The 27332-nt window shown below is 39.3% G+C and overlaps 2 protein-coding genes across 3 annotated transcripts in view; one reads left to right on the plus strand and one right to left on the minus strand.

Moving 5' to 3' along the window:
* The window catches only part of LOC121912715 (ephrin type-A receptor 10-like), a 154555-nt gene extending 147347 nt beyond the window's left edge, over positions 1-7208 (plus strand). The window contains exons 16-18 of the mRNA XM_042435059.1: positions 2724-2914; positions 3039-3203; positions 5062-7208. Coding sequence (XP_042290993.1) covers positions 2724-2914; positions 3039-3203; positions 5062-5176 — 471 coding nt within the window. The 3' untranslated portion in view covers positions 5177-7208. The remainder of the gene's footprint in view (positions 1-2723; positions 2915-3038; positions 3204-5061) is intronic.
* Positions 7209-13128: 5920 nt separating this feature from the next.
* LOC121913360 (prolyl endopeptidase-like) lies at positions 13129-27006 on the minus strand. Of its 2 annotated transcripts, none has more exons than XM_042436055.1 (15): positions 26738-27006; positions 22341-22415; positions 22101-22234; positions 21871-22001; positions 21551-21760; positions 21298-21419; positions 20889-20994; positions 20018-20209; positions 18367-18564; positions 17228-17331; positions 16787-16923; positions 15719-15813; positions 15442-15573; positions 14622-14778; positions 13129-13845 (listed from the first exon to the last, which is right to left on the minus strand). In XM_042436055.1, exons 1-15 carry the CDS (start codon positions 26777-26779, stop codon positions 13551-13553), a joined length of 2130 nt encoding a protein of 709 aa, XP_042291989.1. In that variant the 5' UTR covers positions 26780-27006; the 3' UTR covers positions 13129-13550. The 2 variants fall into 2 exon arrangements, with proteins under 2 accessions (XP_042291989.1, XP_042291990.1); XM_042436056.1 differs by lacking the exon at positions 26738-27006 and adding an exon at positions 22640-25284.
* Positions 27007-27332: the final 326 nt, after the last annotated feature.

A 27332-nucleotide genomic window follows, 5' to 3' on the forward strand; every position in this document is an offset into this window, starting at 1 on the left:
AAAAAAATTCAGCCTCTTTTGGGAAATGTAAAGCATTTGCTATTTTAAGGGTTGAAGAGATTGTCCAGTCGATAGGACCCAGGCGCCTTGTCAGAAGCAACCTATTATTTCCAAGTCAGCGTGGGTGGGTGCTCTATTTTGCTGTCGTCACTCCTACCTCTTATTCCTTCAATATATAATAAAGAAAAAAGGTTTTTAGGTCTAGTTTTTGAAGGAAGTCATACCTCTAAAGTGCAGCTGAAAGTATGATGCAAGTCTGCAGAAGAGGCAGCAGGGAGCAGATTATTCTTTGTGACTACTTTTTATTGAGCACACAACACACAGAGCACTGAAAAATAATACAGAAGATGGCGATCGTTTTAAGAGTCATTATTGTTCATCAAGTCCAAAGGCTTCATCATGCTAATGCCCTCTCAAATTACTGTCATCATAAAAGAATGCCAACACTTTATGCAGGCAGGTGCGTAGTTAAAAAGCAACAGATTATTAACATGTTCCATTTTTTGAATGTCCACAATTACTATGCGTTTGTTATTCGGCATGCACAAGAATAGTAAGCTTTTTAGTCTTTTTTTTTTTTTCCCCCCACCAGTGCCCTTTTCACAAAGCAGCAGAAAGTTTCCTCTCAGTGTAGTTCATATTATCAAACTTTCCAATTGCGAGGGCAAAGGTCAAGCTTGTAGAGCGCCGGGGATATTAATCCACTTTAAATTGATACATTATATCATAACGGAATTGTTGGTTGGCCTGTCCACCTGTGATCCACCGTGCCCTTTACCTACCAACTTTGATTAAATGGAAAATGTCAAATGCTGAAAAGCATTTTATGAATGCTCTTTAGTGAGATAGGAGCTTAAGGGGCCGGGAGGATGGCGGAGCGGGGTGGTGGGTGAGTTTAGGTAAAGAGAAGAGAGTGTTTTAGGAAATAATGCTGCTGATGGATGTCATTTTTGTGATTATGCTCTGACTTTATTTCCTCCTTTCAGGAGATTGTATTTCTTAGAGTGATTCAGGAGGAGGACGGATTGCATGTCCCCAGACATATTGAGAGGAAATCTCTTGTGAGGTGTTATGGTGAATAGTTTTTGAATGGGGACATTAGTTTGATGGAGGAGCGAGGAACATTGAGGGAGTCTGGATGCTTTTATGCTCTGCTATTTGAAGACAGTGAGGTTTCACATAAGTAGATGAAAAACGCTGAGATGAGATGAATCATTTTCTAAGACTCATATTGTATTTAGTTGCTCATCTTTTAGAGTGGGGTAGGGTATCGTAAGAGCATTTAAATGGGACATTTGTGATTTTCTGTTGTTTTTTATACTGTTATGATGTCAAATGTCTATGTGAAATATGGTCAAAGGTCTAAAACGAAAACTAAAAGTCAAAAGCTAGGCTTCATTTGCAATGTTACCTCTGCTTCCTCCTTGTGATGACATCAGATCATTCGCACATGCCCACAAACAGACGTCCGTTCAATAGTCTTTGTTGCTAAAGTTATTCCATGTCTTGTTTGCATTGTCCACTCGTATATTTTGGATCCGATTTTGCCATGAACATGTACAGATGTACTGAAGTTTCCATTTCCAGTAAAGAAGAGGAAAAAAGAAGTGAAATCCTACTACTACTGTTTGTTTACGAAGCCTCCGAAGCAGGAGGAAGTGTCCTGAAGCTGGCCAATCAGAACAGAGTGGGCTCATCGGGAGGCGGGCCTTTAAGAGACAGGAGTTAAAATGGCCTGTTTCAGACAGAGGCTTAACTGAGGGGCTGCATAAAGGACTGGTAGAAGATAAGAGCCCCAGAATATAAATATAGATCTGAAAGTAATACATCAGCTTTGAGAAAATATTGACTCTTATAGTCTGTTTCGTTTGTGTAATTCCTCCTCTACTTTAAACCAGCCATTATTGGTTTTTAAATCCACAGGCCTACAACATATTTTATTATAGGAAATTAAAACGTTTTAATACAATTTTCTGCTGATATGAGCGCAGCTAATGTGATACCCCATCAAATATCCTGTGAAGTAACACTAAGTGACACTGAATATCCTGTTAAGTGACCTTTCAATCCACAAAAGCAGTCTGTCATGCAAGATTTCATATTGTTCAGTTTTTTCAGGTATACCTTTCTTTTCTTTCTGATAATGTTTGGGTATTTGCTGTATCACTTTAGTGTTGTAGTATATTTTTTTTTGTCAAGACCTTACTGCAGATTTGTATTCAGTTCATATTGTTTAGGCAAGCAATATTGCTCTTTAAAGTTTGGTTCATTATGCAGTCGGCGCCGGCTCGTAAGGTGACCTTAAAAGGACGCTACCTCAATATAAGCACAATTATCAAAAAGCAAAGCCGTGCAATAGAACGTTGTAGGAGGTGTAATTAGCGAAGAGAAAATGAAAACACCAGCACTTTTCCACTCTTATTTATCCACATAAAGGTTGGCGAGGTTGCCTGTACTGTCCAAAGTTTGCTATTAATGTCAACTGAACAACACCATTGTAAATGAAAAATGTTTTAAAATACCTTACTCAACTTTTTTAAGTAGGACAGAAATTTTTCTACATTCTCATTCACTTCTCCCAAACAGCCCTTACAGTCAAAGTCATGCTCTTTGGGAATTTAATCCAATTGAAATATAAGAAATAGAAAATTACAACACTAATTCCAGATTTTGTGACCTGATGTTATCGATTTCCTTTTCCTTTCTTGGTGTAAATGATATAGGTGATCAAGGCCATCGAGGATGGTTTCAGGCTGCCGGCTCCGGTTAACTGCCCTCCACATCTCCATCAGTTGATGCTGGACTGTTGGCAGAAGGAGAGGACAGAGAGACCCAGCTTCAGCCAGATCCACTCAGCCCTCAGCAAGAGCATTCGCTCACCTGATGGCATTGGCTCCTCCACACTGGCACGCAGGTAAGCTCAAGTGATATATAGGCTCAGTAAATGGGCTGTGTACAGTCTCTCTGTGTGAACTGACTGTTTACATTTCAGTAAATTTCCTATCTCTGATCATTCAACCGTATTTTATCTCTTTTAGGACCCTGAGTTCATCCATTACGCTAGCAGAGAGGCCTCTACCTTCCTTCCCATCATTTAACTCAGTAGGAGAGTGGCTGGATGCGGTGGACATGGGCCGATACAAGGACAATTTCACTGCTGCAGGATACTGCTACTTGGAGTCTGTGGCACGAATGACTGTACAGTGAGTAGCTCTGTCTCTGTAACCTTTCATTTCCTGTTTTAGAGAGGCTGGCAAAGAATAAGAACAAATAATTGAAGAGATAACTGCATGAATAATTAAATGACTGGGTGGAGTGGATAATGCCTACTTTTTTTTCTTGAAAATGGTTCTTTTTTCATTCTTGATAATTAAAGATAATATTTCCACATCTAAAAAGGGTCTTTGAGTGACAGATGCATAGGGAAAAAAATATCAAAATACAAAATGGGAGTCTAACTTCACATTTAACTTGCAACATCTTCACCAGTGATTAGTCAGACACTTTGGACTACTATTTTTTATCTTTTATCGCTGTAATTGACAGCTACCATTCATCATTCAGATGTAAACGCTCCATACATGTACTAGATAGACATCAGTCTTATTGTATTTCTGAATTTCTGGATAATTCCAATTCATTTGACATTTAAAATTATGGACAGCTTGTTACTGCTTTATTTTACAGGTCTGTACATTCCTGATTATTTTCTTCAAGGCTTCCTGGATAGAACAATACAATTTGGCATTAATTATAGGTGAAATACAGACAATATTCAATTGGTACACTTCTGATTATTTAATTCCAATTAAATGCTGAGCTAGTTTAAAGGGAAACTTTGGTGTTTTTTCAACCTGGACCCTATTTTACCATCCATTTATGTCTAAGTGACTAATGGGACCAACAATTTCTGAAGTTGGTCCAGTATTGAGCAAAAAAGCCTCAGTGGGTGGCCACAAAATGGGCTGCAATGTAATCTGATGGGGCAATAGCGCCCCGTCAATGTACGTCCACTAAAAGTGCTTGTTTTTGCCACCGACAGGCTCAGATTGTTATTATAAGTGTCTGACAACATTATGGAAAGGACCATACAGAGAAATAAAACGTATTTCTTATCTTTCGCTTGATCCGGTCTGTTTGTTGTTGTGTCTTGCTAAAGGAGAAGTCACATTCTGCAATCTTGTGAGAGTTGAGTTGTTGTCGAAATCAGCTAAATATTTAGCCATGACAGAGTCGGAGAGAGGAGTGCTGTGAGGAGTTTGTTGTGTTGGAAAACAGAAAGCATAGCTTAGTTTTAATTAAAAGATGTAATGGCTGAATGTTTAGCTGATTTCGACAACAACTTAACTCTCCTTGAGTGAGACCTGGTTAGAGTGAAAGGAAAAGAGAAACATTTTATTTCTCTGTATGGTCCTTTCCATAATGTTGTCAGACACTTATAATAACAATCTGAGCCTGTCGGTGGCAAAAACAAGCACTTTTAGTGAACGTACATTGACGGGGTGCTATTGCCCCGTCGGATTACACCGCAGCCCAATTTCATGGCTGCCGGCTGAAGTGCTCCCGCTCAATACCGGACCAATTGTTCAAAAACTGTTGTCCTCATTAGTCACTTAGACACAAAAAGATTGGAAAATAGGGTCTAGGTTGGAAAAATACCAAAGTTTCACTTTAACCTGGAGTATTTTAATCAGTGCACAGCAGGTTAGCCCAATATTTTTTACTGGTAAATTGTTTAAATTGAGCAACTCTTTCAAGGAATTTTCTCTAGAATTCAGCAACTCAACACAACTAACATTGTTACTACTTTCTCTAAACTTAACACCAAATTACATAGTTATTTCCAGGAAACTTTCAAGAAATGATTAAGAAATTATTACAACTGTTGGTGAAATAAAACTTTAATTCTATAAAAAATGATAAAATCAGCACCATTTACAACTGGAAACCTAAGGATGACATTATTAGAAACATCTTTTCCACCCCACTGACACACATTTTACAAATAAATGTTACAAATTTTGAATTCATTTTGGTAAATCTTAATCTCCGTGTTCACAGAGATGTGCTGAGCCTTGGCATCACTTCCCTGGAGCACCAGAAGCTGATACTGGCTGCCATTCAGACCCTCAGAGCCCAAGTCATCCAAATGCACGGTCGCGGTGTGCAGGTCTAAGAAACAGTCGACACACCCGGTCTCACGCTGCTGCTGCAGACTCACGCATACGTGCAGATGGATGATGATGGGGTGGAGAAGAGGAGTGAGTGAGAGAGAGAGAGAAAGAGAGAGAGAGAGCTCTTCCAGACTGAAGGAAAGATGAACAGATCTTTCAGCTAACTGCACTCCTCTATTTACTCCTCCTTCCCACACTTCCTCATGCCTTCCTTGATTCCTTCCTTCCTTTTTTTCTATGAGTCCCCTCCCGAGACGAGCAGCGTTCCTGACGTAATCAGGGGAGAGGGGGGGTAGCAGAGGAGTGATGTCATGTGACTTTTCTTTTTGTGACCTCTATCTGCACTTTGACCTTCAATAACTGTGTCAGCTGCATCTCACTGGTTCTGGATCAGTGCGTAAAGACAAATGACATATTGTCTCTACTAGAACGGGCTCTGTCTGACGCTGACCTCCGAGCCTCAGGAGAGGCAGAGATGTACTACGCTGCAAACACACACCGCTTATGGACCAGTGTTCAATGACACATATATACATTTTGGGTGGAATTTCCCTTTACCACAACATTTCAGAAACAATACTGACGAAGCCAGGAACTGTTTTACTGGCCTGAGATGAGACTGACAAAAAATGACTTTCTGCGCCAGCTGATTTCACATCAAACAGGAAGTGATTTATTACGAGGACGCAGAATCATATCGTCGTACGTCAGAGCTGATTTCACATCGGGGCGGTAAATGAACATTTCTGAAGATTTAACATGGCTGGAAGGTAAACCACAGTTTCAGAGTAGCAGCTGTCAGTGGTAAACCGTTAACAAGACTGAGCTGTCCCATGTCAAGAGTTGAATGAGGCATCAAAAAAAGGCTAAAACGAACAGGGCTGACTTACAGTGCGGTCCTGAATAAAGCATATAACGTGTACTCACTGGCTGTGGGTTGATGATATACTGTACTTTCAGGAATATCAGCCTGCTTTTTGTTTTTTCGGAGCTAGTGATGGTAAAACAAAAGCTGCAGGATACAATTGTAAAGCGAAGGGTTGAAAAAACATGTTTGATTTGTTCATTAATTTGTTGTACGTCGCTGTCTGTTTCGCTACTCTCCACCATATTTCTTTTATCCCCTCCGTGCTCTCCAGTTGTCTTTCTATGTGCACCGAAAACATCGAATTTTTTTCCCCTTTTAGCCCGGATGTCGTCTTGGTAACACAATCCTCCTCTCCAAAGCCTCTCTCACTACCACGTTTAATACTCTGTATAGAACTCAGGCCGACTCTGGAAGATGGCCTGAGTCAGATATTTATCCATATTTATTTATGTTTAACACAAACCTCTCCAGAAAAGAAAGGAGGTTAGGAAGGTTTATTTAACTTATAGTATTTAAAAAGAAAAAAAAGTTACTCAAAGCAGTTGTCTTGTTTTTTGGTTTACATCCTGGAATATTTGTTAGTTTATTATATGACCGTGAGTTTATACTAAACAGATTTTTTGTTGTTTTTGTACACAGGAAGTGAGAGGAACACTGGGGGATTTTTACTGTCAGCACACAGTATCTGTGTATTCTTGAACACTGGATCTGCTACAGTTAATTTTAGGTCCATTATCATTGGATTTGCTGTATAATTACAATGTGTGTGTTGCAGTATGGATTCAGTATTACAGAATGTCATTAAGATGTCTTTTTTTTTCGCTGTTGGATTATCATGTTTAATTTACTGTTACTATCACGCTCTGCCATAGTACTGTATGTGGCTGCACTTTTTTTTTCCCAGTTAACTCCCAGAATTCTCTCTGTACAGTGATCCGTCCCTCGCCTTTTTCTGTCCTATTTCAATTACAGGAGACTTAAAGGAAGAAGTTTATCGGGGCATTATTTAATTATCATACAGCTTCACGATGAAAGGTACATACATTTTTGACTGGAATATTGTAACTGGTTTGTATTTGGTACAAAATGAGTTTTTTTGTTCTTTCTCCTTGTACTCTCCTCTCTGTAACCGTTTTGTCAAAATAAATAAACTCATATGTCCTTTATAGATGTTTCCACGCACATGTTAACATATCCCGAAGAAACACTCCGACGGTCCCTTTTACACACACACACACACACACACACACACACACACACACACACACACACCCACGAACAAAGACACACACGTGCAGTCACTAGCACACAACAAACTGGACCTCGTCACCACGATGAATGAAACTTGAGTTGTTTCCCCGCTCTATCCCCTCTCTGTTAATGTGACCATTATGATAGATGTTTAATACTGTAAATATGTATTTGAAAATGCTAAATCTATTTTTATAATTTGTTTGAAGAACAATGTGTTAAATATAATATCTGCTCACTGTGTAAGGGTTTTATTTGTTTGAATTTAGGGCCATAGCCAAGAAACTGGTGTTTGGAATATTAAACTGGAAAAAAAAAAAGTTTCTTTTTTTTGTTAGTTTTTGATGATTTTTACCTGTTAGAAGAAATTCTGATGGCTGTTGCAATATTGAAATGTGTTATTAAAAAATCCAATATAAGCAAATGTTCTTTTCTGCTTGTCTTCTGTTTGGGATTTAATGTGAACTTCAAATCAAAACCACTTATTACAGTGTAGTAAGTCTAGTCCGACAGATACTGGACAGGATTTTCTTTAAACTTGAGAGTTTAAAAAAATCCAGTTGTTATACGTCAGTCAATAGTAATTATTTTCATAAATGCATGAAGTTTTTTTTGGTAATGATCCCTTAAAATTTTTTTTTTTCTCAAATACTGAGATATGCACTAAGCGGGACTTCTTACTGCCATAATATTAACTTCAGTGCTTAACAACAACACTAAATTACCTCAAAACATTCCTTTTTATTACCGTACCGACATTTCTTATGACTTATTGGCCAAAATATACACAGATAATGTATTTGCAAGAAGCTAAGTTCAACCAATATACTGGTCTCTACCACATGTAACATTACAGTTAGAAAGTATTATCATTTGAAACGCTAGTTTTGCGATACTCTTGAAATCGTAACAATTCAACTCAAAAATGACACTAGTTTACAAACCTTTGAATGACAATTACTGACTAAACAGTAATTCCGCTAAATTCAGGCCTCAGATATCGACCTTGTTACCAATGCTTCCTTTTTGTAAATCTGTTTTTGTACATTTGAATGTACAGCGTCAGAACAACAACAAAAAAAATCGACATTCAGCATGTATTGGTATCTAAAACATTTTAAATTATACTTTTTTTTTTATGTTGCCTTCTCTCCTAGAAAAACTTGCTGTACAGCTGTCTAAACGATCAGTTCACACAAACAAAAAGATCTCTCTTACTTGGCATGGAGATAGTGTTGGTTTAAAAGTACCCTGCAGAGTTTTTTATCAGTAGTAGTGCTGCTACAGAGAACACAGCAGTTGCATTGAGCAGCTGATACTGTAAACAAAGGTGGATGAGGTCAATATGATAAACTTTCAATTATCCCTGTACCCTTTAACTTCCCTTCTGGTGCAAAGAAACGAACCAACGGCCTTTAGAGCTTACTTGTTTCTCTTACCTTAAGGCTACCTAGGCCCCTTGTACTTATCTGTTAGCACTTAATGCCTGGTATCCACTTACAACAGAATTCAACTTTCAGTTACCTCTCCAAGCCCTCTTCTGGAGTTCATGGTTTTCTCTTACTCACTCTCTCTCTCTCTCTCTTTCAGCTCTATCGTGTGAACTTATTAAGTCTCTCTCTCCGGGACTGAGGTTATATTACTTACTGTTTTATTACGCAACGCCCACCTTTAGATCAGCGCTGAGCATATGGGAAATTATTGTAAATGCAAATTAACTTTGGTTTGGGATTGCTGTGGGCAACTGTGTGGGTGTGCAGAAGTGAGTGTGCCGGTACGTGCTTCTACGCCTGCTCACATGGGTCAGAGTGTGTGCACAATACTGTGTGTTTGCGTGCATATTATGTGTATGTGGATGTACGAGCATGCATTTCAGATTTTTATTTTATTTTATTTCATACACCGTTGCTGCAGCAGCAATCCATACTTTTTATATTACTGTCTTATTGGAGTTGAGGATTGGAGTTTGAGACTTAATGAGTTTCATCTCTGAGCCATCGCTGGTTGCTGCTTTCTAAACCTCCCACGCAATCAAACATCACCTCCTTCAGTTGCTGCTTAGCAGACCCGGGCTAAGCAGCAGTTGAACTCCCGGTGCAGTAACACTGGATTTGGGTAATTCATTATCAGAGGCTTATCATAGATTTCTAACTCACATTTGAGACGTAATGTGATGAAGAAAAGAGAAAAAAAAAACTTATTTGCATGTCTTGCTCATCAATATTCAGGGTTAGAAAACTGTAACACCCAGAACTGGTTGCTCTAAAGAAACGCATTTATTTAAATGAACATCCACACAAATGATGCAATGACTATTGTATATTGGATATAAAATAAATACTAAAATCAAGAATACAGCTGTAAAAATATATTGCCGGCTCCAATCTACATAATAGGAATCATGAAATCCTAATAGCCTTGACACTTGACTCCTGCCTGCTCTGGGTCATGAGCCATCTTAGCAGCTGCACACATGCTAAATGAACCGAATAGAGGGCTTAATCAACTGCTATCTGCCCCCTTTTCCCTAGTGGTACAAAATAATAAATGCTGTTAGCCTGAGTGTGATGTCTTAGTATGCAAACAACATATCCCACAGTAACTCTGCTCAGTGGCGAGGGGGGGGGTTTTGTGTTAGTTGGTATTTTATCAGGCTTCTCACGGTTCGAGCGTAAAGCTTCAATCAGATTTGCCTGTTTATTCACTGTAAATGAGACTGGGACGGGGAGACTGGGAGGGATTCTTCCAAGAGCAAGCGTGATGCAAATCAGGTTTAAAAATGCATTGATTGTATGACCTAAAATCCAAAAATCAAGCCCAAGAATAAGGCCTCTAGTGCTGAAGACCTGCTTAGTTGATTAATCAATTAGATCATTGACGACAATTTTGAGAGCAGATCAATAGTCATTCATCAAGGAAAAATGCCAAGCATTTGAGGGAGGGCTGAAACAATTAGTTGATTAAAATTGCTTTTCTGTTTTTATATAATTTAAAATGAAATATCTTTGGTTTGCGAAATTGCTCTCTTAGAAATTGTAGCGAACGTTTTACAGACTAAATGACTAAAATTAATCAAAAAATAATTGATAGAGTAATTGAAAATGAAAATACTCGTTAGTTGCATCCCTAATTTGCAGGTTCCAGCTTTACAAATCTGGAGGATTAGCCACTCTTCTCTTTTTTTTTTGCAAAAATGAAATAGATTTTGGTTTTTGGACTGTTGGTTCGGACAAAACAAGCAATATGAAGATGTCATCTTAGGCGCCAGAAATTTGTGATGGACATTTTTCACCATTTTCAAAATTTTTGTAAACTAAATTAGTTGTAAAAATACTTTTGACATTAATAAAGAATGAAAATAATCCTTAGTCACAGCCCTGGCCTCATATACGCTCCACCCTTAGCACCACACAGCTTTTACTGAACCATTAGGATCTGAACTATAACGTACAACCTTATAATAAAAGAAACTTTGGCAGTTGAAAAAAAAAAAAAAGAACAAAAACTTCTTTAAAAAAAAAAAGGAGTCTAGAAACGAAAGAGGAATAAATGCCACAGAGGTAAAGGAAGAAGCACAAGGTTTCAAAGAGGCACATGGGAAAGCAGATGACACCTCTGTAAAGACATTAGCGATTCCCAGCTGTGTGTTGAGAGCCCTCTCCCCTTCTTGTCCTCCCTCTATCCCTCGCTCCCTCTGCTCCGTGTGAAGATTAAAGCGAGCGGCATAAAGGGGAGAGCAGTCCACCTCTAAGCTAGTGTGAAGGGGAAACTTCCCCCAGCACAAAAGTTCTGCTCTCCGCTCTTTGCCGAAGCGTGCCGCAGCTCAAATCGGCTTTGAGAAATTAATCCCTGCATTATGGAGGGAGTAAGTAAACAAACGGAGGACAGGATGGGGACCTGTGAGTGTGGGGGTGAGGGGAGGTGTGGGGTGGGGAAGGAGTTGTAAGATGGTGAAGCTTTTATAGGTAAAAGCTTGTGTTTCTCCAGAGGAGGAAAAAAAAAAAGAAGGCTGTGCTTGCTTGCACACGTGCGAATGCGTGCGTATACGCACTGGTAGCAGAGCGAAGAGGGAACTCAAGAGGTGACGGAGGGGGGGTGAATGAAGGAAATGAAGCAGCAAAAGCCTGCCCAATCCTCTGGGACACTCCTGGGAGGAGAGCATCAAAGCCTTGTTGCTGCATGATCTTAAACCCCTCTCTGTCTCTCATATGTCCAGCTTATTACTGGGCTTTGTCTTTCCCGGCTTCATTCAACCACTTTGCCCCAGTGGCAAAGAGTCATTGTCTGCAAATCCTCCTCCTCCTGCAGCCTTCTCTACTTTCCCCCCCTCTCCTTTTTCCCATCCTGTCTCTCCACTGAGAGGTACTTAGATAAGGCATGGGGGTTCAGTCTGACGAAATCAGAACTTCCCACTGAGCCGAGATTAAACTCTGAGTGACCGGACGGACAACTTCTCTCACTCTCTGTGGTTGGCTGACAGACTCGAGGCTGGCGGAGAGTTTCCATCTCTCTTTTTGACAGTTTAAACACCCATCTGTCTGGCTGCCCCCGGAGACTCTCTATAAGTGCACTTTCCGTCTCTCTGCGCTTGTCTGCTTGTTGCCTCTCACTATCTCACCATATATCTGCCATCTATCACCGCACTCAATCTCTTCAACTTTTCCGCACACACTCTAAAGATCTTTCCACACATCTTTACCTCTCCTCGTCTGTCTCCCCTTGCTTGCTATTTCTGCTCTTACACAGATGTGTTCTCTCTTTCTCTTATCTGCCAGTGATTTGATTTCCCCCCTGCCAGGCAGAGCGACCAGCAGAGAGACAATGTAAAGTATTAAACAGATTGGCATCCTGCTGTTTGGGTTTTTTTTTTTTTTTTTAGTCCATAATCCAGCACAACGAAGCAGTCGAGCGGAATGATTCCAAACTGACACACAGCCTTTGACCTCAAGGTGTTGTCGGAGGCTGAAGCTCGGAGGAGAGTTTCTGCAGTGTCATACTGCCACTCGGTGGAGTACATGACAACTGCAATACACAGTAATGACCATTTTGTACTGATGAGTACAAAGCATACTCATATACTGTTGTTACTTCAAATACAAGTTTAATGCGACTGTATATTTCTACTCCTACTGAGCTCCATACAGTCTGCTGACTCCCTTGGTGCATTCAAGAAACGTCTGAAAATTCAGCTCAACACCTGTTTATGGCATTTCTTACGCAATTGTCTACTTGCAGTCATTTCTTTCTTTAATAATTAATACAAAATATATATTCTGTGTAGCGCTCCTCTCTCATTGTACTTATACTCAGGCAGCTACTTGAGGATTTGTACCACTGCTCTTTCCGAGTCATTGTCCTCTAATACTTGATTTTATTGCCCTGCTTGTAAGTCGCCTTGGATAAAGGCATCTGCCAAATGACAAAATGTAAATGCTCTCTACTACATTTCTGAAATACTTTTTACTCTACCAAATTTATTTGACAGCAACTGTATAGTTACTTTGCAGATAAAGATTTTATATACAAATTCTTACAAAATATGATGAACTACTGTTGATTACTCAAAAATATACGAGGCTGATTTAAATGTGAATGAGCTGCTCACATGTTTATGTTTCAGGAACAATATTCCAATAATTTAATATATATATAATAATAAAAGACTCATATTATTATATATTATTTTACCCTGTGGTATTGCTACTTTTACCTATTTACTGCATACTTCTTCCAGCACTGCTGAACAATTCATATACCATCATTTATTAAGTGCAATATTTAGATTTTCTTATGTCTTATGAAGTAGATAGAAAGAAATAGTAATCCAAATAGACATTTTATTGAAAATGCATTATTCCACCATTCATATTCATATCCAAACTTACAGTAAATGTTCAAAAAAAAAAGTCTAAAATCCTTCTTTGCAATTGATTGGTTATGTTAATCTAGAGTTAAGAGAATTATTATAAGTATTTTTGATTTTTGTCACACTGCACTTTTTCTAAAGATTTTAATTTTGTTGCATCTTTCTATAACCGTCAACGGTAACTGCTACATTTGTTCCTCTAATCTTACTCTTCCCTTTTCTAACTTCTAGCCCCATAATTTCCCCCTCATTTCCTCCTAGTTATACAGCTATGCCTTCTTAAAAAAATATCAAAACAAAGAAAAGAAATTATGTAAAAAATCAACATAATCCCTTAAAAACCTCGCTTATTGTGAATTTCCATCACCTCACTCTCCCTGTCACATTCTCCTCACTCTTTCCAGCTGAGCCCGAGAGTCTCAGCGATGAAGGAATAAATGTGCGTGTCCTCCAAGATGGCCTTTGCGGTGGGTTTCCCTGCACCATGCCCGCTACGGGTGTCCACCCTGACCATCAGGGGCTGACGCTGCACGGGACTGCTGCCCACCCCGTGCTGCAAGGCAGCGCAGTACTTCAGTGTGTGGAGCGGAACCACGCGGTCATCGTGATCTGCTGTCAGAAGCAGGACGGCAGGGTAGGGAGAGCCAGAGTAAGGTGGCGGAGGCAGATTATGGAGAGGAGAATACCTGGGAGAGAAGGTGAGAAAAACTGGTTGGAAGGAAAAATGTGAAGAATCTCTTATCGGGGAGACGAGAGGATATGGGAGCGTTTCGTGAACTTTAATGTGTGATTCAGTTCTTTTGCATATGTGAGTGAGTGTAAAGCTGAGAACAGACCTTGAAATTTCTGAAATCAACAAGGCATTAACACCCCTTAACAACACATATTGTTTTGTTGAGTAAATACGAAGAACAACACACACGACAGGTTGACTATTATCAGAGATGTACCACTAGGCAACCTCTGAAAATCCAGCAGGAAGACAAATTCTCATGTGTGACTGTATCAAAATAGAAACAGACATCCATCAAAACCTATTTGCCTTGCAAATTTATGCTGCAATCACAGCATAAAAAGGCAAATAAATTGAGAAAAATGTAAAAAATTTGGATGGGAAGTAAGATAAACACATGCGGGCAATGACGTCTGTAAACTCTGATGAGGACAGGACTGAAAGTTGTGGCTTTTATCTAAAACCTGATGGGCTGGATTATAAAATAATCACCACACTATTTAGCTTTTTTCCTTACAGTTCATTGAAACTATTATCGCTCGCACTCCCTCATGTGTCAGCGATCCCTATTCCACTAAATGTAAACATCAACTGGCTGGAGCAGAACTTTAATTGGTCAAACGATCTCAATATTTCCACCAGTTTAGCGATCAGGATTTGAGTATAACTACGACGTATTTTTGTGCATGGTAATATTTAAGTGACTTGTTGTGTCTGTGTGTTCCATACTTGATGAGCCACTTAAACTGCTCTGGGTCATCAGAACAGCCGTAGTCGGTGGTCCAGGCGTGACCGATGGTGTACTTGTGGAAATTCAGCATATCCATCACCCCCACCTCTGCCACAGCACAGCCGTACAGGTCCGGACGCTGGTTCACGCATGCCGCTGTGTGTGTGCATTTCAAATTTGTGTTATAGATTGAATTTGCTTACAAATACACACACTCATAAATCCCCTTTACCTCACACTGTAGGACACAATCACTCCTAAATGGCCACTTACGCAGCAGGGAAGAAGGCACGAGTTGGGTTTGTGCGATGCCATATGGCAGCCAGCCTTTGGTAAATGATGTGACTAAGCACTGTTTAATGTGCTGTTTAATGGCTAAATTAATTGAGGCTAAGCAGCTAACTACTGTTAGATGAATTTGACATTAGCAATTATGCCAAAGCTATAATACAAAGCATTCAGTATCTTAGCTTTGAAGTTGAGGTGAATTCGGTTTAAGCAGATATAAATATGTGTATTTTTAGTGGCTTTATGAGTGAAACTGCAAAGAAAGTGGGAGCTGAGATGTTAAATTGGGGAGAAAGAGGAGGTAAAGCTCCAGATTTCGACTATGAAAATGAAGAGCATGGCTTCCCCACCTTGACAACTTCAACTCCTGTGCGTAACATGTAATGGACTGTTATATAATCGTCCCTAAGATATACCTTTAAAACCCTTTCATTTCATCTTGCCTTCTCCCTCTGACTTTATCACTAGATTTCTCTGTAAATACATAATCACATAATGTAATGACGCTCACACAGCTGATTCTGTACTTACCCACTAACAGCCCTCCATTAGAGGCTCCATTGATAGCGATGCGGCTGGCTGTGGTGTACTTTTCCTGGATGAGATACTCGGCTGCGCACTGGAAGTCATCAAAGCATGTCTGCTTGTTCCCTAATGTACCGGCTACAAAACACATGACGCAGTACAAGTCGGAATTACATCAAGGAACATCATGTTTTAATACTTTCAAACTAACACTGTCTGTCTGTCTCTGATTTACTCTTCAGTATCTCCTGTATTTCTGTGTGTACCCGTCATAAGTCTGTACCTTTGTGCCAGGTGAGGCCGTACTCTCCACCGCCTCTGATGTTGGCCACTGCCAGGACCCCTCCCAGGTGTCTCACATACACCAGGTAAGCAACACTGACCGTACAAAGACAGAGGCAAGAAATAAAAGGATGTGAGTGCACACAAGGTTATGGACGTACATGGGAAAAACATCATTAGCAGCATAAAAATCTACCTGAAGCACAGTTTTTTGTTCACGACTGAACAAAATCTAAACATAAATAAATGAACTGAAGTGGCAGATTCAGCAGAAGTGGTGATAGTAATGCTGTATATTTAGAATACAATCAAACCTTTTTTTTCAATTATTTTTAAATCACACTAACATTTCACTCCTATTACATTTATATTATATTCCTATTCTATATATCTACCTTTAGATTACATCTTCATTCCACTCTTATGAGGTGTCAGGTATTTATCGTCAACTCTTCTCAACGGGCACTGAGGATGTATCTTTCTCATGCGCCACTGATGCCTATACCAGCTGCTACATCCTCTCATTTGCAGAAAAATCAGACACAAAGTAGACCCTCATATTTTTAATCTTTGTTTTGAAGTATGCTCCAAGGGGCTGATGATGACAACAGCGGCAAGGACCAGCAATCAGCTCCCTTTCATATTTTATTTCCAAATAGCACCTCCCTTCCCGAGCTTATGTAACCCAACTAATGAATGTGAGCTGTATGATATACCGCGCAAAATACATTTTAAAATGTGTCGTTTCCTGAAATTGTAGCACCTAACACAAAATATAACAGTCACAGCACAAAGCAGCAGAGATAATAAGGCTAGGATCTGATGATAGACAGAACAAACACAGCCTCTTTGTTAGTTTTTTTTAGAAAACTGCCATGTAAATGACTTTGACAGGCACCTGTACATATCACTCTATCCTGGACTATTGATAGCGATATTTATAGTTACACCTCTACCAGTTTGTACTTGATTACTCTTCATCTGTCTCTGCTTGTCTTTGTCAGCTGATATCAGAGAAGACAGTTGTTAAAAACGGTTAAGCGAGTTTGACCGGAGAACTTGTACCTACTTGTAGTATGGTTGAATGGAATTCTCAAATCCTCCGTATCCATAAAGAAAGACAGGATGAGTCCCGTCTTTCTTCAGGCCCTTGGCGTGGACTAAAAACATGGGTATCTTGGTTCCATCTTTACTGGGATAAAACACCTAAAAATATAAGAAGAACTGTATTATGTGGCATGGCTTTCACACTCATGTTTTTTCTACAAGTCAAAAAAATGAGCTGTTCACACATATCATTTACCACTTCCTTTATCATAATGCATATGTTTCTGGGAAATCTGCATCACGCTATGAATTTGCAACCAGTAAATGTGATAATATAACAGGAAGATATGAAATGGAAGGTGAGAGAAAAAAATACAAAGAAAAAAGAATGGGGAAGTTTTAACAAGAAGACGTATGGTCTAGTTTAACAGATAAGTAAAGAACATAGAAAACAGTACATTACCTGGGTGGTCTGATAGTCTTCTTGCTTGATGCCTTTTACCTCCACTTCCCTGAACACTCTGGGTTCTGGGTTCGACTTGCTCAGGTCACAGTGGTAAATGATACCTGGGTACCAGAGAACAAAGGCCATGTAGGTTAGAGGTTACTGTGTGTTTCTGCAATTGCATGGGGATATTTTAATAACTCATTGTTCATATTAGGTATGAGGATGTTAACGTATTAAAAGTCAGAAGTGCCTTTGGTGATCCCCTTACTTTTCCTCTAGCACCACCATAAAGTTCACATTTGTGGTTTCATTGAAATGTCTCAACAAGGATTGGATCATGAAACTTGGTACAGACATTCATGTCCCCCTGAATTTGTCCAATATTTTGGTTTATGACCAACTACCTGCAAAAATATAATATCCTCAGCTTTACTTTGTGTTTAAAACTTAAGTAAAATAACATTTTTTGTCATGCCAACTCTATGTGGGACATGTTCAGTGGTAGTTCTGATTGATTACTATGGGCTGTTCACAATTTTTCAAGTCTGTCTTAAAACATCAGTCAGGTGTCCAAATGGTGAGGTTTTCTTCATGTAATCATCCCTCCTGTTCATTCTGGCTATCAAAATATCCCCTTCAAGTGTCCTGTCAGTGTAAATTATGGGAGGCTAAAATCCACAGTGTGTCCACACAGTCATTTAAAAGTTGATGTGAAGCTTATATGAGGCTTCAGCAGTCTAAGTTAGTCATATCAAGTGGATATCTGCCACATTTACAGTCTTTTTCACATAAAATTCCCTCTGTGTTTGCCTGTTGAGCTGTGGTAGAAGTATAGTAACAAAAAGAGAGGTTTTGGCTCTAAAAAGACTGTAACATTGAAAGATATCTACTTGATTGGACTAATTTGGATGGCTGAAGCCTCATATTAGCTTCAGATAAACTTTTAAATACATTTACAGAGGGAAGCTTGTGGATTTTGGCCCCTGTCACTTACATCCTAAGTGCATTATGAAGGAGAAAAACCTACATTACTGTTCATTTGGGTACCTGACTGTTGTTTTAAGACAGACTTGAAAAAATGTGAACCTTTGTGTGTTGTGTTTCTTGGCAGTAAATATGCATGATGCATTGTTATTACTACTGGCAGACATTACCTGGTGTAGTGAAGGAGGTAAACTTGTAGAAGAACTCAGAGTGTTTCTTCTTGCAGCTCACTCCGGCCACTGTGCCAACGTCCAGCGGCAGGTCCCTGACCAGCTGGCCTGTAGACAGCTCGTACAGCTGCAGAATGTCTTTCACGTCATGGAGGTAGTTGACCAGCAGGTGGTGGTGGTTTACACAGGAGACGAGGCCTGCAGAAGGATACAAGGAGGAAGCAATAAAAAGTAAACATGATAGCATGAATCTGGTTTCATTGAAAACAAAGAGAAACTGTATCCTAATTCTGTCTGTTACTATCAGTATTAATTCCTTCACGGCTAATTTACCTTTTTATCTTGATATTAAAGAGTCATTTCATAATCCTTTCATAAAGGCAGTTACTTAGTTATTGACTATGGATTGATTGTGACTGTATTGATTTGTTAATTCAACTGAGGTGTACAGGTAGATTTAAGAGTTAAAGAGGTATATAGAAGTCTATATCCATTTACTGAAACCTTATTAAATCTCATTAACAGCCTGCAGAGGGCAGTCTAATATACTGTAAGTGTGATGCATTGTAAATACAGCCTTATTGCTCAGCAGATGGCAGTGGTGCTAGAGGCTGCTATCTCTTAGTTACTGTTTATTATACACACATTAACCAAAACTCCATATATGGTATTCCCCTTCATGCATCATCAGTGTCTGGACAAGGACAATGGAGAGTAAACTGATGAATCACCGACTGTACAATTCATATCAGACTTCATAAGCAATAATTGGCAGTCCAACCACCTTCACTATTAGGCCCCACTTGAAGTCGATATGGCACAAAAATTTATATTGGACATATTATTGAACTGATAACTGACCTATTACAAGGCTCTAAAGAGCTTGACACAAGATGGCATCATTAAAAAGAAGACAAGGCACACTTTAGAAGATGAAGCCTCTGACTTGCCAGTCAATGAACCAGCTGCATGAGTATTCGATTATATTATACAAGTTATTAAAACTTCAAAAGCAAGGGAGTAACATGATATTATCGGATGTAACTTTCGACTTCCTTCTATTAAGTGCATGCATACCGTTCATCATCTCTCCATCCAAATATTTTATTCACCTCTAAATTTGTACTGATGTGTGTGTACTTATTTCTCGGAGGAAATGACAACATTCACTGCTGTATGGCTGACTGATTTTATAATTACAATTTCCATCATTCGACTGACTAATAACAGAAAAAAAGTTAGACAAAGTGCTTATGGGTCAAGTTTCACTTTTTGAGCAGAGTTCCCTCTGACGAACATCTTCAACCGCATACAGAACTTCCCACTTGTGGTCCGAAAGTCATCGAAACATGAGGTCAGAAATTCAACGAAAAAGTGTTTTGCAAGATTTTAGTGGCTAAATTGTGGAACTATGATTCCTTGTATAAGCCCTTTAGGTATTACTAAACCCTTGAGGATTTTATACACCGCTGAAACAAAGCGGTGGCTGTCATGCCAACAAACGTCTGTTATACAAACCCACTTACATTGATGTAGTACTGAAATCTCAGACTCACTAGATTTCTCCTGTAGGGAACTGATACTGTAGTAGTTGAACTATACTACCTGACTTTCACTTCTATACTCCATTGTCATCTCCGTTTAGTCTCACCCAGGACATCCTTGTCGTGCTGCGGTATGAGTGTTGTCCAGTGCTGCTTGTCTGGTTTCTGGATGTCTATGTTGATGAGACAGTACCGAGGAGCATCCGAGTTGGAGTGGAAAGTGAATACAGTTCCCTCGTTGGTGATATAGGAGTACTGGGCGTCAAAGTTGTCCACGAGTTTGACCCATGGCAGCAGGCCTGGAGGAGGACATTCATTAAATTACAAGATAAACTTAACAAAGAAATACAGCTCGATTATAAAAGATGCATCACGTGATTTTTATTAATATCACTGAACACTGGAAACTCAAGGCACGAACACCCCACCCAACCCTTCCCCTGAAATATGGTTGCCAGTATAAACCGATGACACGATTTCACAATAAGCTTGCATTAAAAATTTTTTTTGGACCTGAAAACCTCAATGTGAGTTTTGAAATCTTCACCATCTGGTGAAATAATCGTTGAGTCACTGGCATTGGCATCGACTACCCAGACAACCCACTGCTGATACAGTAGTTATTTTGTGCTATTAATATATAAAGAAAGTTTCGTTTGCCACTTTAAAATCTGCAAGCAGATGAGTTTTTTTAATGAATCCATGTTTGATGTGAGAAGACACATGTCCATTGCTTTTCTACTGCTATTTTTCAACTGAAAATTTAAAACAGCACTTAGTAATATAAAGTTGATGCTGTTAATATTAAAAAGGTATTTATGGACTTTAAAGGATTTAGTTTACAGTTTCACTTGGATCAATTTACTGTTACATCAACTTAAGAGCCACAACAGACCTTTGGTTTCATTTTATACCTGTCATCCTACTTCTCAAGAAAGCATGTGATCTGAGTTGTGTGCTTGTCACAAGGCTACAGACCTGTGATGCCATTGGGGAGCTGCTGAAGGTCACAATACCACAGCTGGTTGACAGGCTCACAGCCTTCAGTGATGGACAAAACAGCATATCTGCCATCATCTGATATCTGGGAAACGAAGGAAGAAAGGCACGAGAGAAAGATTTGTGATTATGTGAATGTAGCACTTGCTATGACAAGTTTTAACTTTCTCTCACCACTCCTATTGAGAAACACAGCACACTCATCCTAACCAACCATCCGACAAACCAACCAGTGAGGTCATCAATTTGCATTTCACAATTTAAACATTTTCACCTACAGTCAGTAAAAGGTGTGCTTAAGTGATGGCTTTAAATTAAGCTCTAATTAACTGCAAATTGGTGAATATGATCTCAATTAATAATTGACTCGAGTTTAGTATTTACTTACTGTAACTGAGCTGTGCCACTTGGGATGATCGGGGAACTCTGCAACCAGAATGTCTTCAGACTGCTTGGTGCCGATGACGTGGAAGTAGAGCTTCTGGTTGATGTTAGAAGTGGTCTCTGTGCCTTTAGCCAAATACAGAAAGATTAAGTCTTGACTACATTTATATTAGTCATTGTACGGTACAATGTTTAGGTTAAAGGTGTTGTTTCTCTGATGCATCATATGCTAGTGTGCACAGGTGTCTCTTCCTCACCGTCAGTCTTGCCTTCCTGGCGTGGGTAGCAGTTGTAAAAGACACCCTTTGCGTCGTGAGTCCAGGCCAGGCAGCTGAATTTGACCCTCTCCAGTACATCAGGCAGTGGGGTGAGGTCATCTGCCTTCATGAAATGCACTGTTACCCAGTCTGAGCCACTGCTACTCAAACCATATGCAAAATATTCACATTCCTCTGATAGACGGCCCACTGGACAGAGAGAGGGACAAAGAAAAGGGGGAAGTGAGCACTATTAATCTTTTTTCATGCCTCTGCTTGTCTATATGTGCAGTATATATATGCACTGATGTTTGGCTCACTTTTCAGCGCCACGGTGCCGTCTTCGGACAGCTTATTGGGGTCAAAGAATACGGTGGCGGGTTCATCAAGAGAGTCCTGCACATACAGCACACTCTGGTTCTGGAGACCTTTGTTGTGAAAGTAAAAATACCTGAAAAGAAAAACAGGAAATAAAGTTACAGTAAGCAAGTCCTTCTCCTAAGTGTAGCTGTTTTTCTGTTGTAACAATCCCTTTGATTTTAGCTGGTACCTCGTTCCTCTTTTGTAAGGGCAGCTGTATTTGGGATAATCATAAAGCTCAGTGAGACGCTGGTGGAACTGAGCCCGGACAGCACACTGCTCCAGGTACGGCATGGTCAGTTTATTCTGCTCCTCAACAAAGGCCTGAGAAACAAAAAGGGAGAAGAGGGGTAACATTTGTAGATTTTTCCATGAAAGCACTGAAAGGCTTTCTACGCAAGTCCCCTACACGTTACGTATCTTCACATACCATCGTTTCTTTGCTGTCAGGGTCCTCCAGCCATGCATAGGGATTGCAGATCTTAGTCCCATGGTAGTCATCCACCTGCTCCAAGGATATTCAAGTTAAACAGGAACAAACTCACCAGCATACACACCCAATCAACAACTGTGTTATATCTTTGGCATTCAAACTTGATTTTCTTGACAGAAGGGAGTCTCTTGTGCAATGCTATGGTTTGAACTTCCTTCCAAAAACAATTTTCAGTAGAACTGACAAGCATCTGTACTTGTGACTGTCAAATGTGTTTAAAATTTTGAAAGACTGACCTTGCAACAGCGGACAGACTGAATTTGTTGCCCGTTCACTCACCACACACACACACTGTGTCCATTGTGTTCATGGGAGGCACCTGGTCAATGTTCTAGTTTCCAGTAATCTCAATGAGAGATCATTTCCCTTTAGTTTTCAATTAACCTAAAAAGTTGTGTTAACACCTTCTTATGCTTAGATGTATCACATTAGGTTAGTAGTCTTTTTATATATATATTTATATTTTATAGAGCCAACCACATTTTCCATTTAGATATCAAAGTGCAGCCAACTGCCAACATTGCTGGTGAGTTGTGGTGTCAGAGACAAATTTGTGTACTTACGAATGAATACAGTATCAGACAAAAGTTTGGACACGCTTTCTCATCCAAGAATAGGAAGGTGTGTCCAAACCTTTGACTGGTTCTGCACTCTAAGTACATTTAAATTATGCCAAATTTCCTGTAAAGCACTGCAGGATTATTCCTGAGAATTTAACCATAGTTTGGCATTGTTTAATGACAATACCACTATAAAGCACCTTTCCTCTGATGTATTTATACCTTTCTGTCTCTGTCGAGACAGAGACAGCAGAACAAATATCCAGAGGCAGAAAGCTATAACTCATACTCCTACATTTCAGTTCTCATGAAGTCAGTGGACATGTTCCCAGTCCTTCACCTACGCGTTCTAAATTGTCTTGAAAACTGCTGTTGGAGCATGTCCATCTCTAAGAATGGACGTCCTGTTTCCTAAGACATTGTGGGTAGGTATCACGTCACGAAATACAAGCATCGGTGTTTGACGTTTGAGGAGAGTCAAGTCAGTTTTATTTGTACAGCCCAGTACCACGTAAGTATTTACAATGTATCAAAAGGCTTTAGAGGCCGACAACGTAGTAAACCACGTTTTCAGTTCCATCATCTTCCCTTCAGCTATTGTCTGTTGCCGTACACATTCTGCATTAGTGCGGACATGGTGCTCAAAGAAAAATCGGTATGAGAAAAAAGGCCGACAGTTACAGTACAGACGAGTTTGGATCTGAACTTGTGTGCCATGACGGTGCATCTGCTGAACAAGCCCTTTGTTGCAACTGCTCAAACATGTTGTGATTCTTGAAAGTAAGAATCTTGTCTCCCACATCACACCACCTCCAAGATGAGACTGCAGGGTGTTACACATGATCAATCTGCAACCGTGAAAAGCGTGGGGGGAAGTGTTTCGCTTCGTATTGATGTCTTCACACAGGTTGGAGTGGAACACTTGGCGAGCACTACTGACATCTCACATCACATAAATCTGGTAATCAAGTTGTCAAACACGTTAGCTCCACATCATATTTTAAGATTACAGAAAACTCGGCATAAATTGTACTCAGATATTGGCTAATAATGACTTGTGTTAGAAAAGTTGGAACCTGAAAAAGGCCTATATTTACATACAATTTCTCTCAATGTCTGGATATAATGAAAGAGAAGTTTAGAAATTCACCTACATGTTGTCTGCTTCGGACAGAACGCCATTTTTACAGAGCAACTAGAATTATGCTACACCTCTGGAAAAATAGCTGTTACACAGATAAATGAGTGGATAACATCAATTATTTTAATAAATGTATGTTAGCTAGATTCAAAGCTAATATTGTAAAAATGTTTACCTAATTTTGATATTTGGTATATGTTTATAATATTTTATCTGATCTTGTCATTCAGTTTACAAAGCATGCATGTGAACCAGTAAGCAAAATGATGGCTGAATGATGTTATTCATCAGATGAACTAGATTTTTGGTCTTTAAAATTAGTCATGAAAAAGTGCATTTTTAACTTTTTATCAAGCAGACATCTGGGCCTCATCTGCTTTAATCCATTCATTGCATCTGCTGAGATGTGATATGTACATGCACTGCCATTTTTACAGTATGTGTGAGCGTGAGTTCGTCATTGCCAGTATATCTCTCCCATACGTGACATTTTGTAATTTCCCTTTGTCATTTTATTTCCTTAAAACTGCAAATGATGCACCAGCCAGGTGCATCACTTGCACCATCAGGCAATGCCTATCTGTCCCTGTTGTAAAATACTTCTATATGTTTCCTTATGTTGCCTAGAAAGGTTACTCATTAAAATTTTGATACCGGTGCGTCAATTGCAGACACTGCAGAATTTTATACAGTTCAAGGGAGCAAGTTTCAAGTATAATTAAGACGTACACTCAGGGCTATAGATACCACTGAAGACGTGAAAGTCATGTCCTTGGTATTTTTTCTGGGAAGGTGAGGTTTTTAAATCAGTTTACACCCTACAATAACGAAACAAAGTACATATGGTGGGTTGGCAAGGCTGATTCTGATACTCTTTACAATCAACTTTTACTGTTTTAGGGGGATAATATAAATAATTGAGTCATTAAATTGAAGCTAAAATTATTAGTTGATTGGTCAGTCAGTCAATAGATAGAAAATTAATCAGTTATCTTTAATTCATTTTGAGCAAAAAATTAAACACATTCACTGGATCCAGCTTCTAAAATGTGTTAATGGTTTGCTTGGTCTTCTATAATGTTTTCTTAATCTTACATGAGTGTAAATTGAATGTCTGCGGCTTTTGGACTATTAATCAGATAAAACAAGCAATTTAAATAAGTGAGCTTGGGCTTTGGGAAATTGTGAATTGGGAATTTTTCCTCTATTTTCTGACATTTTACAGAATAAACATTTAATAAATTAATTTATTAAATAATCTGCACCTAAATCAGTGCTGAAACCACAGTTAGTTGCAGCCATCAATTAAGATAAAAATAGATTTAACGTTTATCCACCAGAAACCTATTCCTGGAAGTGTGGTGAAGGCTTTGAAACAGCCTTTAAACCATCACACTGTGAGATCAAATTTACAGAAAACCAGTGGTGGATCGTAACTAAGTATTACATCTACTCAAGTACTGTACTTAAGTACAATTTTGAGGCACTTGTACTTCACTTGAATATTTCCATTTTATGCTACTTAATACTTCCTCCCCACTACATGTCGGTCTTACAAAAAGCAGTGTGTAGTCGAGGTCACATTTCAGATGTCTATGAGTTGTTAAAAGCTCAATTGAATAGTGATTTTTCCCTCTAAATTTCTCATATGGTTTAATTTCAATGGATGTTCAAATGATCCAATATTTCACCAAAAAGCAAAGATTAGAGAAAAAAATCCAAAAACGTTCATTCTTTCCTCTCCCATTAATCATCTCACGACCCCTCAGATTAATCTGGTGACCCTTTGGAGGGGCCTGACCCCTAGGTTGGGAACACTGGACTAAACTAGATAACTGTATATAAAGTAGTTCACACTTGCTCCACCTAAAGCAGCCACAACAGTAACATGCTGCTCACACACTGATGCTTCACTATTAATAATCCAATGATGTCATATTTATCAGTCAGAGGGCCCAAACCACTACTTTTACTGCAATACTATAAGTACATTTTGCTGTTAATACTTATGTACTTTTACTAAAGAAGGATTTTTCATGCATGAATTGTAATGGAGTATTTTTACATTGCTGTATTGGTACTTTTAAGTAAAGAATCTGAATACTTCTTCCACCAATGCAGAAAGCTGATCACTTGAATGTGTGCAAAGTTATGCTGGGAGAATAATTCTATATATTTTTCACTTCATTTTGATATTAGAGAGGTGTATTATTGCACACATGAGTGGTCATAGGCCTAAACGGATGTTAAATGGAGGACACACCTTAGTGGAGCTCTGACAGTCTCAGCAGAAAATAGTGGCCATTATGGGTGTAGTTTAACTGGGCTGCTGTTTCATGGGATGATGGTATTACTTACATTACTGAAGTGAATGACAAACAACAAACAGCCACGTGTTTACTTTCTTTCTCCCTCTCGAGCGTTAGCTGACGCCGCGTGACTTTTTCCGTCGCTATTAAAAGTTTTGTTTTTGTATCTTCAATCATTCGCCATTTGTGTTTCTTTCACCCTCCACCCACATGACTTGTCTTTCTCTTCCTGGTCTCGCTTTCCCTGCTTGCGGTGTGCTCGCTGCACAACTAACAGAGAAGTCAAGCAGACAGAAAAAGAGACGGCTGGACTTTGTCACTGACCTTACTCTCATCTCTGCGCGCAGCCGGATACTTAAACGCCATGGCGGAGTTTCCTAAATGTGTTCTTCTGTGTCACCGAGTCGTCTTACTGTTGCTAGTTTGTTTGTTTGTTTGTTTGTTTTATCTTTTTTTGTTCTTCTAAATGCAGCGTCTTAACGCAATCAGTGGAGCCTTAAAATGAAAGTGAAAGCATTTTTTCCTCACACACGCACACACACTCGTACAAGCCGCCTTCGGCTGCGCCTCGTACAGGAAATGACGTGTCATGGTCGACAGACGCTCAGAGCACACGTGCGTCTATGTGCTTGTGCGCGTTTCAGGTTGAAAACATACCACAAGATAGCTGATGGCCTAGATACTAAGTTTCATGACGCAACATCCACATGTTTTCCCCCCAAAAATGAAATACTGAAATTTTATTTCTCTTAAAAAAAATGTACATTTACATGACAGCCTAATGAAAATAGGCTACAGCAAGGTTATTCAGGATTTTTCAGTGCAGAGGAAACGCAGGCCTATATGTTTGACTCATTTCTTTTAATTCATTTAAGAGTAAAATAGATTTATACTGTTTTGGATTGCATCTGAGGTCAGA

Source organism: Thunnus maccoyii, chromosome 15 (genome assembly GCF_910596095.1).
Source record: "Thunnus maccoyii chromosome 15, fThuMac1.1, whole genome shotgun sequence".
In the NCBI taxonomy this organism is placed as follows: Eukaryota; Metazoa; Chordata; class Actinopteri; order Scombriformes; family Scombridae; genus Thunnus; species Thunnus maccoyii.

Excerpts from the sequence above, each read along its gene's own strand:
- LOC121913360 (XM_042436055.1), bottom strand. The coding sequence starts at position 26,779 with ATGGCGTTTAAGTATCCGGCTGCGCGCAGAGATGAGAGTAAG. Across the intron at positions 15,574-15,718 it reads CGGCCTCACCTGGCACAAAG|CCGGTACATTAGGGAACAAG; the intron begins GTACAGACTTAT and ends TGTGTTTTGTAG. Across the intron at positions 14,779-15,441 it reads TAATGGAGGGCTGTTAGTGG|CGGCATGCGTGAACCAGCGT; the intron begins GTAAGTACAGAA and ends GCACACACACAG.